Source organism: Saccopteryx bilineata, chromosome 1, assembly GCF_036850765.1.
Source record: "Saccopteryx bilineata isolate mSacBil1 chromosome 1, mSacBil1_pri_phased_curated, whole genome shotgun sequence".
Lineage (NCBI taxonomy): Eukaryota > Metazoa > Chordata > Mammalia > Chiroptera > Emballonuridae > Saccopteryx > Saccopteryx bilineata.
In genome coordinates, this window is record NC_089490.1 from 95359588 (window position 1) to 95374407 (window position 14820).

The 14820-nt window shown below is 40.9% G+C and overlaps 1 protein-coding gene and 2 non-coding genes across 5 annotated transcripts; 1 reads left to right on the forward strand and 2 right to left on the reverse strand.

The window, feature by feature from the left end:
* Positions 1 to 398: 398 nt before the first annotated feature.
* Positions 399 to 14583, reverse strand: LOC136325981 (microfibrillar-associated protein 5-like). 3 transcript variants are annotated; one of them, XM_066261238.1, is made up of 10 exons: positions 14394 to 14569; positions 13800 to 13859; positions 12822 to 12857; positions 9534 to 9578; positions 9170 to 9202; positions 8694 to 8729; positions 6662 to 6691; positions 5838 to 5925; positions 4772 to 4845; positions 399 to 3090 (listed from the first exon to the last, which is right to left on the reverse strand). In XM_066261238.1, the coding sequence occupies exons 2-10, from the start codon at positions 13855 to 13857 to the stop codon at positions 2978 to 2980; spliced, it is 513 nt and encodes a 170-aa protein (XP_066117335.1). In that variant the 5' UTR covers positions 13858 to 13859; positions 14394 to 14569; the 3' UTR covers positions 399 to 2977. The 3 variants fall into 3 exon arrangements, with proteins under 3 accessions (XP_066117335.1, XP_066117354.1, XP_066117345.1); XM_066261257.1 differs by lacking the exon at positions 8694 to 8729 and having other exon boundaries at positions 14394 to 14583; XM_066261248.1 differs by lacking the exon at positions 9170 to 9202 and having other exon boundaries at positions 14394 to 14579.
* Positions 7039 to 7146, reverse strand: LOC136321731 (U6 spliceosomal RNA). The gene has a single exon (XR_010728848.1). It is a non-coding gene; the product is annotated as a U6 spliceosomal RNA (small nuclear RNA).
* On the forward strand, positions 11765 to 11870 carry LOC136321644 (U6 spliceosomal RNA). The gene has a single exon (XR_010728789.1). It is a non-coding gene; the product is annotated as a U6 spliceosomal RNA (small nuclear RNA).
* Positions 14584 to 14820: the final 237 nt, after the last annotated feature.

Consider the following 14820-nt stretch of genomic DNA (forward strand, 5'->3'; position numbering starts at 1 on the left):
AATATCAAGAAGAGTAAAAGAGGCAGAGAACCTAAGAACAATGAAAAAATGGCAAAGCACAGGAATCTGATCCTGCAAAAGAGGAGTGAAAATAAAACATGAACTTCCACTTTGCAAGACAGTTGGTCTTGAAGGGGCAGAAAAGAGAAAGAACTTTCTGGTAAACTGAGATGGCTGCATCCAGAGGAGAGTAAATAAATTTGGAATGTTGGAGAACCAATGGTAAAGTTATGGAGTGAAGAAAGATACAATAGAAAATAGCAGAATAAAGAAATTTGAGCAGTTGGTACATTCAAAGTGGGATCAAAGCATGGATTCAGGTCTTTCTAAACATAAAATAGAAAAGAAATAACCAGACACAACACTTCTCTCCTCTGAGAAGGAAATTGGGAAAAATATTAGTTTAAAATATTTAATTTGTAATAGATACAATACTGGGATTGAGAACGCTACCTCTTGTTCAATATACAATATGAGGGTCAGGTTCATGAAGACATTCTGACATGATTCTTGGAAACTGTGTCTATTAGATTTCTCTACAATGACTACATTATGCATCTAATATTTCCGTGTATATATGAGTACATTTAATTCTAGAGACTGTGGAGCAGAGAGTATATGCTCTGGGCCCCCCCCCCAACATTTTCTTTTAATTAGTTGTGCAAATCCCATTAAACTAAACTGCTTCCTAACAGCAGAAATCCAGTCCTCATTAGGTGGTTTCCTCAGTAATGTGAAATTCACTCCCTGCCGAGTGGCATTCTGTCATATGTAACTGATTGTTTCAAAGACTCCTAGTTCCTACTTGAATTCCATTGGTTTTATAAGGTTACTAAATTATTCAGATGTAAGGTCCATATATGTAATTTATCACTCTAGTGAAATTTTGTTCTTTTTTTTTTTTTTTTATCGTGGACTGCGGTCCATTAAATATAGGACCTCCTATAAATATTTCCCTCCTTATAAAGCAGACATGTTTGTTGTGAATTAGACTGCATCTCTAAGCTTCAAGAAATATGAACAATGCTTTTAATTCTTGAGAATCATAGAATTAAAAGAAACCTTAGAACTAGTATAAATTAAATCCTATACGTTAAGATGGGGAAATTAAACCAGGGCCTAATGAGGAATCATGACTTTTTTTTTTTTTTTTTAAAGATACCTTTATTTTTATTTTTTTTTTACATTTTCTTTTTTTAAAAATTTTATTTATTCATTTTTAGAGAGGAGAGAGAGAGGGAGAGAAAGAGACAGAGAGGGAGAGAGAAGAGAGACAGAGAGAGAGAAGGGGGAGGAGCTGGAAGCATCAACTCCCATATGTGCCTTGACCAGGCAAGCCCAGGGTTTCAAACCGGCGACCTCAGCATTTCCAGGTCGACGCTTTATCCACTGCGCCACCACAGGTCAGGCCGAATCATGACTTTTTGAGGCTACCTGTTTACTGCTAGACCCAGGATAAGATGTGGATTGTCTAAATATTGTGCTTCTTTTCCTGTTTTCTATAAGCCGCTCAGTAAACTTTATGCCTGCCTAGTAGAGCTCAGGTCTGAATGCCCTTCTTAGGCCCCCAATCAGGCTATTGTGTAATCATTTCTACAAATCTTGGTAGGAGGTGAGAATGGAAGAAGTAGCAACAACTCACAGAAACTCAGAGCAGTGATATGGTTTGACATTAGTTGTCTAGTTAACCTGTGGAGATGGACTAACCCTGATACTCCCCTAAATGAGTAAAAAAATGAGACTTACTTTTTAGCCCTACTTGCTGATTGGACAACTGCATCAAAAGTTGAATAGGGGCCCTGTCCGGGTGGCTCAGTGGATAGACTCTCTCAGGCCAAGGTTGCAGGTTCAATTCCTCATGAGGGGACACATGAGAAGCAACCAATGAGTGTACAACTAAATGAAACAACTAAGTGGAGCAACAAGTTGATGTTTCTCTTTCTCTCTCCCTCCCCCCAACTCAAATAAATGGAAATTTAAAAAAAAATTGAATAAGGAATCATGAGTCCAAGTTCCATACCTGGCATGCTCCTTTCTCTTTACCTCAGCCTCTGAGCTTAGCAGAAGACAACATTGTGGGTCTTTATATATTGTTAGTAGGATTGTATAACTCTTGGCCCTAGAGAATTTTCTAGGACTACAAAAATTATCACAATTTTTTCTTTTTCCTTTTAATCAAGTGAGAAGCAGGAAGGCAAAGAGACAGACTCTTGCATGCGCCCCAACTGGGATCCACCCCGCAATACCTGTCTGGGGCTGATGTTCTGCCCATCTGGAGCTGCTATGCTGTTGCTTGGCAACCAAGCTATTTCAGTGCCTGAGGTGAGGCCATGGAGCCATCCTCAGTGCCTGGGGGCAACTTGCTCATTTGAGCCATGGCTGCAGGAGGGGAAGAGAGAGAAAGAAAGAGAGAAGGGGTAAGGGGAGAGTGGAGAAGCAGATGGCTGCTTCTCCTGTGTGTCCTGTCTGGGAATTGAGCCTGGGACTTCCACTTGCTGGGCCAATGGGCTATTGCTTAGCCAACCAGCCAGAGCAGAAACTTTTGAAAAAAAAGTAAATGAAGTTCTATGGCTAACCAAAATAGACAATAATAGTTTCTTTCACCTTCATTGCTAGCTTGGACAGATTCAATAGTAAATATTATCAACATTAAGTTTATTTTCCTTTGAAATTGTATGTAGAATGTTTGTATATAAGCCACCTGGTCATCATTTATCTACTATGTCTATGATATTGGGAAGCCATGGAACCATGCAGTAATACAGACTTTGTATTATAAGTACCGAAAATACGATAAATATTTCAGTCTGGGTGAAAAATCAAGGAGTAGGGGCAAAAGTTAAACATTGCAGAGTTTGGTTTAAAAAATACTCATGTGTATGGGTTAGCTGACAATGGTTAGACAGAATTTCCCCTTCCTAGAACATTCTCTTCCTCCCATCCACAAATTTTTTTCTTTTTTCTTTTTCCTTGATGATCACAGACCACTCGGTCTCTGCAAATGTACATTTTCACAGGGAGGAAGTCGGAAGTAGTTGGAGCGTCGGAGTCGCCTTGGGGGCAGACCTGCCATCTGCCGGCAAAGTTCATCTAGAAGAGAAGCAGAGCATGATGGGATGAGAATGCAGGAAGTAAGGAGGGCTTATGTTTTAAGGGAAAGAGAGGATGGCAGTGTGGTAGAAGGAAAAGGTTGGAGAAACAGATCTGAGTCAGAATCCCAGCACTGCCACTTACTAGTTATATACCACTTACTAGGAACTTTCTTAACTTTTCTGACTTCACTATCCTTTTCTATAAAATAAGCATTAAAAAAAAAAGCCTGACCAGGTGGTGGCACAGTGGATAGAGCATTGGACCGGGACACGGAGGACCCAGATTTGAAACTCTGAGGTCACCGGCTTGAGTGCGGGCTGACTAGCGTGAGCGTGGGGTCACTGACTTGAACATGAGATCATAGACATGACACCATGGTCGCTGGCTTGAGCCCAAAGGTCACTGGCTTGAAGCCCAAAGTCGCTGGCTTGAGCAAGGGGTCACTGAATCGGCTGTAGTCCCTCCCCCCATCAAGGCACATATGAGAAAACAATCAATGAACAACTAAGAAGTCTAGGGAGCCACAATGAAAAATTGATGCTTCTCATCTCTCTCCCTTCCAGCCTGTCTGTTCCTCTCTCTGTCTCTCTCTGCCACACACACACACACACACACACACACACACACACCTCCCTCAACAATTTAGTCGTGAGTATTAAAATGAAATAATGTATGCAAAGTACCTACCACGGGCATCAGTAAGTGTTAATTTCCTTTATACATCTAGTTCCCACTTTTTCTAATAGCCAAAAAATGAGTTTCAATCACTCAATACATATTTAAGTGTTTACTATGTGCAAAGAGCTAAGTTGACTCGGTCCCCAGAGACCCTTGAAAGTGCCTAGAGTCCCAAATACTCATCCTCAATCTCAACGTGCTTCCCTTGCAGGTGGCTTGTGCAGAGCAAGCGGCAGGTTTCCTCCTGCGAAGTCAAGTACCGCTCTGACTCAGGAGCCCCCGCCAGGCGGCCGCTGAGTCAGAAGCCGCTGGTCTGTGGTACCCGTTCCAACCACAGCCACCGCTGGGGGCTGGTGATGGGGAAGGTGAGAAATATCTTTGTTTCCACCACACATGGTCCCACACTTTTGACACTTCTACTTGTTCTCATAGTCTTTCTACCTTTCTCTACCTCTGAAATTTCACAATGAGCAATGTAAAGGGTGCTTGGAAGTGGTGGACTCTTTATAATGTAGCCAGTTTCAAAATATCCAGTGTATTTCTAATTTAATTAATGGCTCTATCCAAACATTATTGTCTTCAAATTAATGTGCTTTTTGTTGTTGCTGCTGTTTTTCAGAGTTGCAAACATGGCTGCAGACTAGCAGAGTCTATTATTTGTGATGGCTGACAGCCTTTTTTTTTCTGGAACTCCAGTGAATGATCTTCAAAGCAGCCAGAGCTTCTGAAAGCTCTACATTCAAGAGAGCATGGGAGTTACAGTCTAGTTGGAAAGAGATCTAGGGGCACCTTTGGTAGGGTTATGTTTATTATATATTAAGTATGCTGCTTTACTTACATCACTTATTTGGATTAACTTGGTGGGGCAGGGACTGATGGGAGTGAAGGGGTGGCCTAAAGCCCTCCTCCAAAGCCAGACTTTGGGTCCATTAGCATTGTGCTTTATCTACCTCTCTCATACCTGTCCCTTCCCCTACTAAAAACACAGACATCATCTTACCTTTCATAGCTTCATGCTCTTTACAGACAAGGCGGGAACAAATCTCCTTGTTGATGATGTACATGCGTCGTAAGCTGCCAGAGTCCCAAAGTCATGGTTAAGGAAGGAGACAGAAAAAAAGCATTCAGAGGGAGAAGTAGCTAGGCCTAAGATGCTTATTCAATTCCTGTATTCCCTATTCTCTTTCTTTCTTTCTTTCTTTCTTTCTTTCTTTCTTTCTTTCTTTCTTTCTCTTTTTCTTTTTTTTACAGAGACAGAGAGAGGGATAGATAGGGACAGAAAGACAGGAAGGGAGAGAGATGAGAAGCATCAATTCTTCATTGTGGCTCCTTAGTCTCCTTTAGTTGTTCATTGATTGCTTTCTCATATATGCCTTGACTGCAGGGCTACAACAGAGCGAGTGACCCCTTGCTCAAGTCAGCAACCTTGGGCTTCAAGCCAGTGCCTTTGGGCTCAAGCCAGCAACCATGGGGTCATGTCTATGATCCCACACTTAAGCCAACGACCCGGCGCTCAAGCTGGTGAGCCCGTGCTCAAGCCAGTCACCTCAGGGTTTCAAACCTGGATCCTCCGCATCCCATTCCAATGCTCTATCCACTGTGCCACTGCCTGTTCAGGCCCCCTACTCTTTCTTATCTGAATTTCCTTGAATATTTCAGAAAATGATATTAATTATTCTTCTTAGTGACACTCTGCATACTCCACCTAGAATAAAGCTTAATACTTACCCCTCCCCACCATTTTCTACCTTAGGCTTGGGTCTTTTATTCTAGCCTTTTGCTATGAGGTACTAAATTCAACAAACCTGTGTTTCCCCCATGACTATCCTTCCTCCAGCCCATGCCTTTATTTGCCCTCCAGCATCTGAACTTGTTAGCTTGTTCTCAGTATATCTCCATCCAGACTCCAGGTTCTGTCTGGCCCCTTCAGGAATAGCTAGAAGGGTTATGCTAAAATCTTCTGCCCCTCCAAAGACTGAAATGCCATAGTGGGTACTCAGTAAATAGTTGTTGGCATGAAAACACTATCATGGGAGATGTTCTCTGGGTAGTCCGGGCTCCCTTACCTGGTAAAGCATAACTGATGAATGCATTGCTTGACTGGCCGATGCACAGAGTAGAGTCTTGTGCAAGCAAATTTCTCATCCCGGCACTCTGAAGAAGCCCAACACAAAAATATAAGGAGAGCCATAACAAAGGGAAAGATAAAAACAAAAGTTTAAAGGGATGGAGGAGGAAAGATAAAGTGGGGAAAACACATGAAGTAGTTAGTCTCTACAAAGGATCACTGTAAACTAGGGCACCTCCTTCCTGCTCACCAAAGCCGAGCAATAAGAAATTGAGTAAACTGAAATTTAGGTGCTTCCCTATCTGGAAGTAGAAGTGACTAAAATCATCTCTGAGGGCTTTTCTAAGAAAAAGTCCTTCTAGGGTTATCCAGGTGACATAGCAAACAAACTGAAATGCTGACAACCCCATTCTGAAGAATGAGAGTTCTAAAATGGGTAACTACTTTTCTGTTGCAGTAGTTTCCAACCCTAGCTGCACATCTGAATTTTCAGTACGTTAGAGAAAGCAATTTTAGCCATGACGTTTATAGTGATATTGAGTTCTTGGAGTCAGTTCCTAACACCCGAACCAAATGAAGTCCAAAAGATTGTTTGGCATCATGCAACAGTGGTCCAATCTTTAGACCATGACTTTTAGGACAGGAGCTCATATAACAAGGTAGGGGTGGTGGTGGGAGAGGGAGAATAAAGTATACTACAAATATTCTCTGAGAAAGAATCGGAGGTGAATTAGAAGATGTACTCTCCAAAGAACAAGGAGGTAAGAAATCCTAGGGAAGAAAAAAAAGCTTAAGAAAAAGACATATAAAAGACAACCATACCTGTGGAGGCATTTTTATCATTGGGCGAGGCTGAAAGGCAGAAATTTTATTCAGTTATTATTAGTTCTAGAAAGCACTACCTCTGAAACTGTCATGTTACCTCACTTGAGACCCATGTGGGCACCCACATAGATAAGCAACAAATGAGTTGATAACTCCTTAGTAGCTCCTAAAAGAAAAGCCATAATGGTTTGTTTTGATTCCCACAATTGAAGAGATTTAGAAGTTAAGATGGGAAATATGACTGTGCTTTTCTCTCCTAGAGAGTTGAAAAATTTATTATATTGAGGGCATCTTTGTGTTGTTGATAATAAGTAAATTTAACAGGAACCCAGGCAAAGAGCCATATGCTTAGAAGAGCTTCATGCTAGAGTTAAAAAGAGAAAAGACTTTTGTCCTATGGAAGCTCTTTTCCCTTGCACAGTGGCCATGCCAACTTCTCTGTATTGTTCCAATTTTAGTATATGTGCTGCCAAAGTGAGCATTGGAAGCTCTTCAAAAAAGAAAAAAGAAAAAAATTTTAATGTAAATCAGATACACTATCATGTGTTCTTTGATAAAATGTATTCAGTAAAGAATAGCAAAGGTCATACCCATAGCAGATCCTAACCTAGGGGAGGTTAAATATGGGCCTAGTTTGTAGAATGGGGAGCAAATCAAGGGACACAGTGAATCTTGAGGGTACAGACTAACCATGGTAACCACCTGTAAAAAAATGTGATCAGGAAGTTGTTAATAGAATAATATAGGAAGTGTGCTAGGTGAGCTCATCTATCCCATAATTTCAGTTGCAAGTTTATATGCTGAGAATTCTCAAGTTTATCCTTCTAGTACAGATCTCTCTCATAAGCTCCAGACCTATAAATCCAACTGCCATGTTATGAAAGAGTTCATGGATTTTTCAAAGATCCCTCAAATCCAACACATCTCAAATTGTCTTAATTTTTTTCCCTTTACCAATTCAAATTGTTCTTCGGTGACTGGTACTATCATTCACGCAATGGCCAGCATCTACCTAATAAAAAGTTGAACAGTCTCCTCTTTTTTACAGCTCACATACAATTCTTACTATCTCTATCTTAGTTCAGGCTACTATCTTTTATTGGGACAATTGCAACATCCTCATTGGTTCCCTAATTCACAAATCTGATCTGATCCTCCCTTTGCATAAACTGTACTCTGATTGGTTTTTTCATTTCCATCCTGAAATTTTGCCCACATTATTTTTTTACCTAAAAGCACTTCCCCCTTCTATTCACTTGATTCACTTCTACTTGACTTTCAAGAAGCAGCTTAGTCGATGTGCCCTCCATAAAAACTTTGTTTTAGGAAAATAACCTCCAACATTGAATATTGTCAAGGACTTTTAAAAAAAAAATCTCTTCACTTATCTATTAGACACACACACACACACACACTTAGTAAAAAAACTTAGTTTTTGTTTACTTTTATATCTTTATATCCCCGGCACCTAAGTAACAGACTTTCAGTAAATATTTGTTTAAAAATATTCTAGTTTTTATCTCCTTTTCTCATGTCTTACCGCTTGTTTCTTATGGTTTTGACTCTAATCATTCAAAAAACTCAGATTCCCCCATACACCAAGCTCTGCTTTACTTTCACATGTTTGAAGAGCTGTTCTCCTTGGCTGGAATGCACATCCTTTCCCTGATTGCCTGGTTTGCTCCAATTCTTCTTTCAAGATGCGGTTTGACCATTACTTCTTCTAGAAAGTTTTTCTTTATCTCCCCATACATTTCTTTGTTTATATGTCTTGTCTTTACTCATCTGCTCTTAGAACCTTGGAAAGATCATGTGTTGGTATTTTGTATATCAAATACTTAGCACAGTTCTTACTTGTTAGGGGGACCAAAAATGTCACTAATTTAAATTGAACTGTTGGAAGAAAGTGTTGCACAAACTGTAACCCTGTCTAATTAGGATCCTTCACCACTGTGCTGCCTTCCATAATGGGGTCTGGGGAAAACCCAGAATGGCCCCAGTGGCCCTGGGATCCGAGATCTGAACTCACCCAGCTCATCTGTGGAAGGCACGATATCAGCCAGAACTGAAAGGCACAAAACAGCAGGTATGAGGAGGGCTTTGAATGGTCAATGGAGAAGGTAAAATAAAAAAAGGGAGAATGGCGATATTAGGGCAGGGTCAAGGCTATGGCTGGGTTTGTGTAATATGTCCAATGAAATAGAGTTAATTGAAGTAATTGTGAATATTTTTTGAAGAATATTTGTCTTATTGACATTATACTAATTTTGGGGAGCCTTTATCATTCATGCCTTATTTTAGCTATTAATCTATTGTCTCCTCTATTTAGAGGACTAAGGGAGCTCTCTTTCTTTTTATCCCACTGTCACTGAGAATGACATGCCCACAATCCCTCTATGCCTTTCCCAGAGATAAAAACATAAGATTAATTCAAGTGCTGAAATTAATATTGTGAATAATAATGAGAATAATGCCATTTTTTAAAGAACTGTAGTAAAAACCTACCTGTTTCATCTGTAGAGGGCTCATTTACCAGATCTGCAAAATGAAGGTAGGAAAAGTAGAAAAAGAAGCAGAATAAGGGATGATGATCTCAAAGGAGACAAGAAAGATTGAGGTGAAAGACTATGGATGGTGGGGCAAAAGTCAGGGACTCCCACAGAAAGAAATGGAGGAGAGAAAATGATGGGCATGCTTATAGCATCAGTGGCATCTGAGATAGACAGTAGAGCTCTGCATGAGCTCAGAGTGCCCACCAACTTCTTTTCTAGTCTTTATTTTTCTTTATACAGATATCGTCGTCATCATCAATCCCTCTATCCCCAGTATAAAAGCAAAGAAATAAACAAACAAACAAAGGATAACTTACTAGGATCTTCTGTGTATGTTTCTGGAGGCACTTGAGTCACATCAGCTAAATAAAAAATCAGAAAATATTTTCTGAGCATTCTATTTACCCTACCCACCCTTGCACTCGCAGTAAGTGGAATTGTCTAGCATGGTGGCCAACACAGAGTAAATATCCCACAATTGTTTTTCTTTGCTTCCCAGTCTAAGTTGTTTCTTCCTGTAACCCCAACAAATGTCACACTTTCCTACTTTTATGAATATACCCATGTAGTCCTTGGCCTAGAATATCCTTTTTCCTTTGTATTATTGAGAAGAATGAATAAACTAAACTGTATGCCCATCAGATAATCCTCCACAGGCGTGACTTTCTCAATTAGGTTGTTTATTTTGTGTGTGTGTGTGTGTGTGTGTGTGTGTGTGTGTGTTTTGTATTTTTCTGAAGCTGGAAACGGGGAGAGACAGTCAGACAGACTCTGCATGCGCCCGACTGGGATCCACCCGGCACGCCCACCAGGGGCGACGCTCTGCCCACCAGGGGGCGTCGCTCTGCCGTGACCAGAGCCACTCCAGCGCCTGGGGCAGAGGCCAAGGAGCCATCCCCAGCGCCCGGGCCATCTTTGCTCCAATGGAGCCTTGGCTGCAGGAGGGGAAGAGAGAGACAGAGAGGAAGGAGGTGGGGGGGTGGAGAAGCAAAAGGGGGCTTCTCTTATGTGCCCTGGCCAGGAATCGAACCCGGGTCCCCCGCATGCCAGGCCGACGCTCTACCGCTGAGCCAACTGGCCAGGGCTCAATTAGTTTTTTAATTAAGCATTAGATTTTATTGTCCTAATAGATGATAACACATTTAGCTAATCTGAGTTAACTATGTGCCAGCCACTGTTAAATTCCTGTTTTTAGAGATGATAAAACTGGGCACCAGAAGAATAAATAATTTACCCAAAATCATAGAGCTTGCTAATAAGTATAATGGATTGATGGCCTTTTTGCAATACTTACTCAAAATGAAAGTTATCTTTATCAAAGACACTGATTTTGATAATTTATCACTTTGATGTCATTGGCTATCTGTCTGCTGATAAGCTTATGTACAAAAGTGTTCACAAATATTGGTAATTTTATTACTCTCAGTGAGAAGTGAGGTGAGAGAGGGGAGGGGTAATTCCTGTGTTAATAGACAATGCCTTGTAGTTGATCATTGGAAAGTAAAGGCAGGAGATGAAGGAATAAAAATTGTCCAGGTCTTAAGGTGGAATCTATTGGTATAAGTTAAGAAAGCTATTTAAAACCACAAATAATAACACTTCCTGGAACAACTTGTTTTGACTTTAAAAAACAAAATAACAAAACAATGTTGACATCTAAATAGTAATTATAGATATCCCATCTATAATGAACCTTCATTGTAGAAAGTTTATAGTCATAATCTGTTTTAGTCACTAGGGGTCAGCAAATTTATATTGTTTGGTTTGACTTTTTTTAAAACTTTAGAATCTGTATGTCAGATTCAAATTTGGTGAGAATAGCATTTTAATAAAGCACATCAGAGTTATTGACCATTGTAGTCGAGGCAAACAGAAATGAAACATGAGGAATTTCTCTGTTTATTGCTTACTTCATCCTTTAAAAACAAATTCCAGAAAAACCATCAGTTCTGACAACAAAGCATTTTTTATCTTTAATGCTCAGCATCAACTTTCTTCTTTCAGAACAAATTTTGTTGAAAGGAATCCAGGTCTGTTTCAATCCAACAGGATTTTTAAAACCACGGATCTGAATCATTCCGGAGACTGACAGGGGAGTGGAGCCTCCCGGGGTGTAGCCCGACCTGGCCCCGTTTCCCTCGCGGAGCCTCTCGGGGTGGAGCCCGACCTGGCCCCGCTTCCCTCGCTCCAGCCTCATTCCTGGCCAGCCTCTCCCAGCAGCAGAGGAGAAGCAGAGAGGAGCCAAGAGGGCGAGGGTGCATCCCAGCCGCCTCGGGATTCCAGGGCAGAGCACTGCACGGCCACATATCCTCAGTTTACCCACCCTTTCAACAAGCTACCACCATAAAACACTTCACAAGAATTTCTGTTCTCCGAAAAGAAATCTTAAGGAGACATTTTCACCTTAGCTTATATTTCTGATTTTAAAAAAGAAGCATTACAAAGTCATAACACAGGACTGAACCTTAACCATCACAGAGAAATGAATTCAGATTTTTAGTTTTGTTAGTGCAGGAATCTGATCTAGGTTCAAAAATTTTGGGATTCAGTTCTCACCTCAGCAGCACATACACTGAAATTGGAATGGTACAGAGAAGATTAACATGGCCCCTGCGTAAGGATGATAACAAATTTGTGAAGTGTTTCATTTTTTTTTTTTTAAAAAAAAGGAAAAAAGAGAAATTTAGGGTTTCAAATCTATTTGCTCACAACAGAGAAAAAAATTAATTCCAGAACTCACATGATATAAGAAATTATATCATGCCCCAATGCATACATAAAACTGAAACAATACTTTATTCTTGCAATGGACTTGAATGTACTCTGTTTTTATTTTAGTTTATCTTAATTCTTTAAAAAATGCCAGTTGTGCCCTGGCCAGATATAGCTCAGTTGGTTAGAGTGTCGTCGCAACATATGAAGGTTATAGGGTCAATCCTGGTAAGGGCACAGACAGAAACAGATCAATGTTTCTGTCTGTCTTTCCCCCTCCCCACTCCCAAAATCAACCAATAAATTAAAATTAATAAAATAAAAAAAAATACCAGTTGTGACCCACTAATTTGATTTTATGACCTGTTTATGGGTTCCATATTGCTGCGCTCACCAGGGTTGGGAAAAGTCAGAGATAGATTATACTTATGTTGAATGTCGGGAGGCAGAGTGGAGATGTTGACTGGAGTTCCCTTCGTTAATCTGAAGGAAGGGGATCTTTGGAAGCCCAAACTTTCAGGTTCCATCCAGTTGTACCACAATTTCACTGTGGTACTGAGATGACTTTGCATTTTAGTTTCTCCATCTTTACATGGATAGCAAAATGCTTTCTGTTAGGATTAATGGGCATTTTCTGACAAGGATAAGAGTTGTAATAGGAGAGAGTTGAAGCAAAAGGTGGGCGTAGAGGAAGTGTTGGGGAAAGTATTTTAGTAGATAGAAAAAACACACATATTTATCCCATTTATGAATAGGATAATAGGATTGTGGTAACTGGTGATTAGACCCTATTTCCTACATCTTGTTGTATTACCATTTCTTTAACTCTGACCATTCATTTACATCACGCTGATAAGAACTGCTACGGAGCCCAGATCCGAGGGTTCACCTACCTTCTTCTTGACCACTGACCCCTAGAGGCGTCCAGTCTGTACCAAAGGAAGAAAAAAAAGGAATGTGAGTGACTCCAGCCCTATACCTCAAAAAGCTGTTATGAAATGAACCAGAAAATGAAGGGGAAATGTTTGTACTTTGTCTTTCTGTGTTTTATTTTTATGTGGTCCACTACAAAATGACTCAGATCATGAGTGCTACACACAAATGTGGAAACACTCAAGAAAGATAACGAATTCCTGAGAACAATCTCTATTATGCCCTGACTCAGCATGCCTCTGTCCTCCTTCCCAACCAGAAGGAATGGGGTCCTGTTGCACAGAGACGGCCAGCAGCCTTTCTCGTGTGCCCTGTCCTTCCATTCCCACAGCCGAGCCTCTAGCTACACTACTGAACAAGGCAAAAAGCATTTTCTCACAGTCTGTATCTGACAGAATGAAAACAACAAATAGAGTAGGTTTGTTTGTTTTTTAATCTAAGGTTCATTTTTTGTGGCTAATTTTCTAGCTAGCTTCTGTGAAATCTGTGAGGATCATTTGCTGGTGCTAGTGTTGGGTACGTGTTCCTGTTTTTCTGCAGGATTTAAATTTGATCTGGTTTCTTATGAGTTGGTCTCTGTGTTTATGTATGTATGCATTTGTGTGTCAGCCTTGTTTTCCTTTGGTATTTGTCTACTTGGTTATTTATATGTGCGACCCTCTTTTGGTTAATATGCATTGTGTGTCTCTTTGTTTCACCCTAGTTTCATAACTCTCTGGATATCCTTTCCCAAGGCTGAGGTCATCTCAGCCTTGTGTTTTTAACACAAAATCTGTTCCTTTCTTCTCCTTCATAGCAATTCTAGAACTCAAGAGCAAGCAGCTCTCTCCCAATTCCCCTTCAACCTGCTTCTATTCCACTCTAACTCACATCTCCAGACACATGTATAGCCGAGGAGCTGGCATTGCAGGGAGAAAAGAATAAAGGTAGGGACTCACCCGAGGGAATGATGAGTGCAGTGAGAAACAGCAGCACCTTGGGTCCCAAAAGCAGCATACCTAACAGGGATGGTGGGGAGAGTACAGATGGTAATGCTCAGGACACATCAGCATTCCAGTTCCAGGGAAGGATGTCTGTGGCCTCTGTCTCTTTGTCTTCTCAAGAGCTTTCCTGGTCCTCCATAAGACTCTCACCCTTTCTCTCTTATCTGTCACCCAACATTTATTTCTCAATTCAAAGTCTATTCTTTGATCTCTTACCAGTATTCTCACTCTCATTACTCTTCTCTACCAAGTCAAAGGAAATTTTATATTCTAAATAATCTAGGTTTGCCCCTACACTGTGGTGTTTTCACCCCTATGGTCTGATCTTCTCTTTTGATATCTGTGAATTGTTTGTATGATCTGCTCATCTCAGTGTCTTCTGTCATTCGAATTTCATGGATAATTGGGATGTCTGCTCAATTTTAAGTTCAGTGACATTCTCCATTGCCTCCCTCCAGCCCTTCAATGCATCCATTCATACACACACACACACACACACACACACACTCCCTCTGTTTATTTAGGGTTTTGAACAATCAAACAACTCACTGTCTATGGTCCTCTGCTCTTTCCACTGAGTCCTTTGGCTGCTGACTGTGTCTCTCTCCTTCTCACGCTATTTTACTTTGGCTGGAGAATAAGATGAACAGGGCCACTCCCTGGGAAGGACTTCAAATTTGGCCTCCTGAAACAATGAGATGAGGGAAAGCAAAAGAGAGAGAGAGAGAGAGAGAGAGAGAGAGAGAGAGAGAGAGAGAGAGAGAGAGAGCGCCAGGCTAGAGGAGTGCAATGAGGCTGAAGTGAGAAGGGGGATGGGAATCTGCATCACTCACACCCTCATTTCAAAGGTCATGACCACATGGTGAGGGATACTGCTGCTCCCTAGAAGGGTTAGGCCAAGCTCATGTATGCCTTTCTTCCATGAACCTGTTTTCCCTCTCGCAGTCTCCCTGCCCACCCCCCCCCCCCGCTTTCC

Bases quoted from the DNA above. Each gene is read 5' to 3' on its own strand.
- LOC136325981 (XM_066261238.1), bottom strand. From the start codon at position 13,857: ATGCTGCTTTTGGGACCCAAGGTGCTGCTGTTTCTCACTGCACTCATC. The intron at 6,692-8,693 runs GTGAGTTCAGAT...TCTGCCTTTCAG, and splicing joins GCCTTCCACAGATGAGCTGG to CCTCGCCCAATGATAAAAAT. The intron at 5,926-6,661 runs GTATGGTTGTCT...GGGCTTCTTCAG, and splicing joins TGATAAAAATGCCTCCACAG to AGTGCCGGGATGAGAAATTT.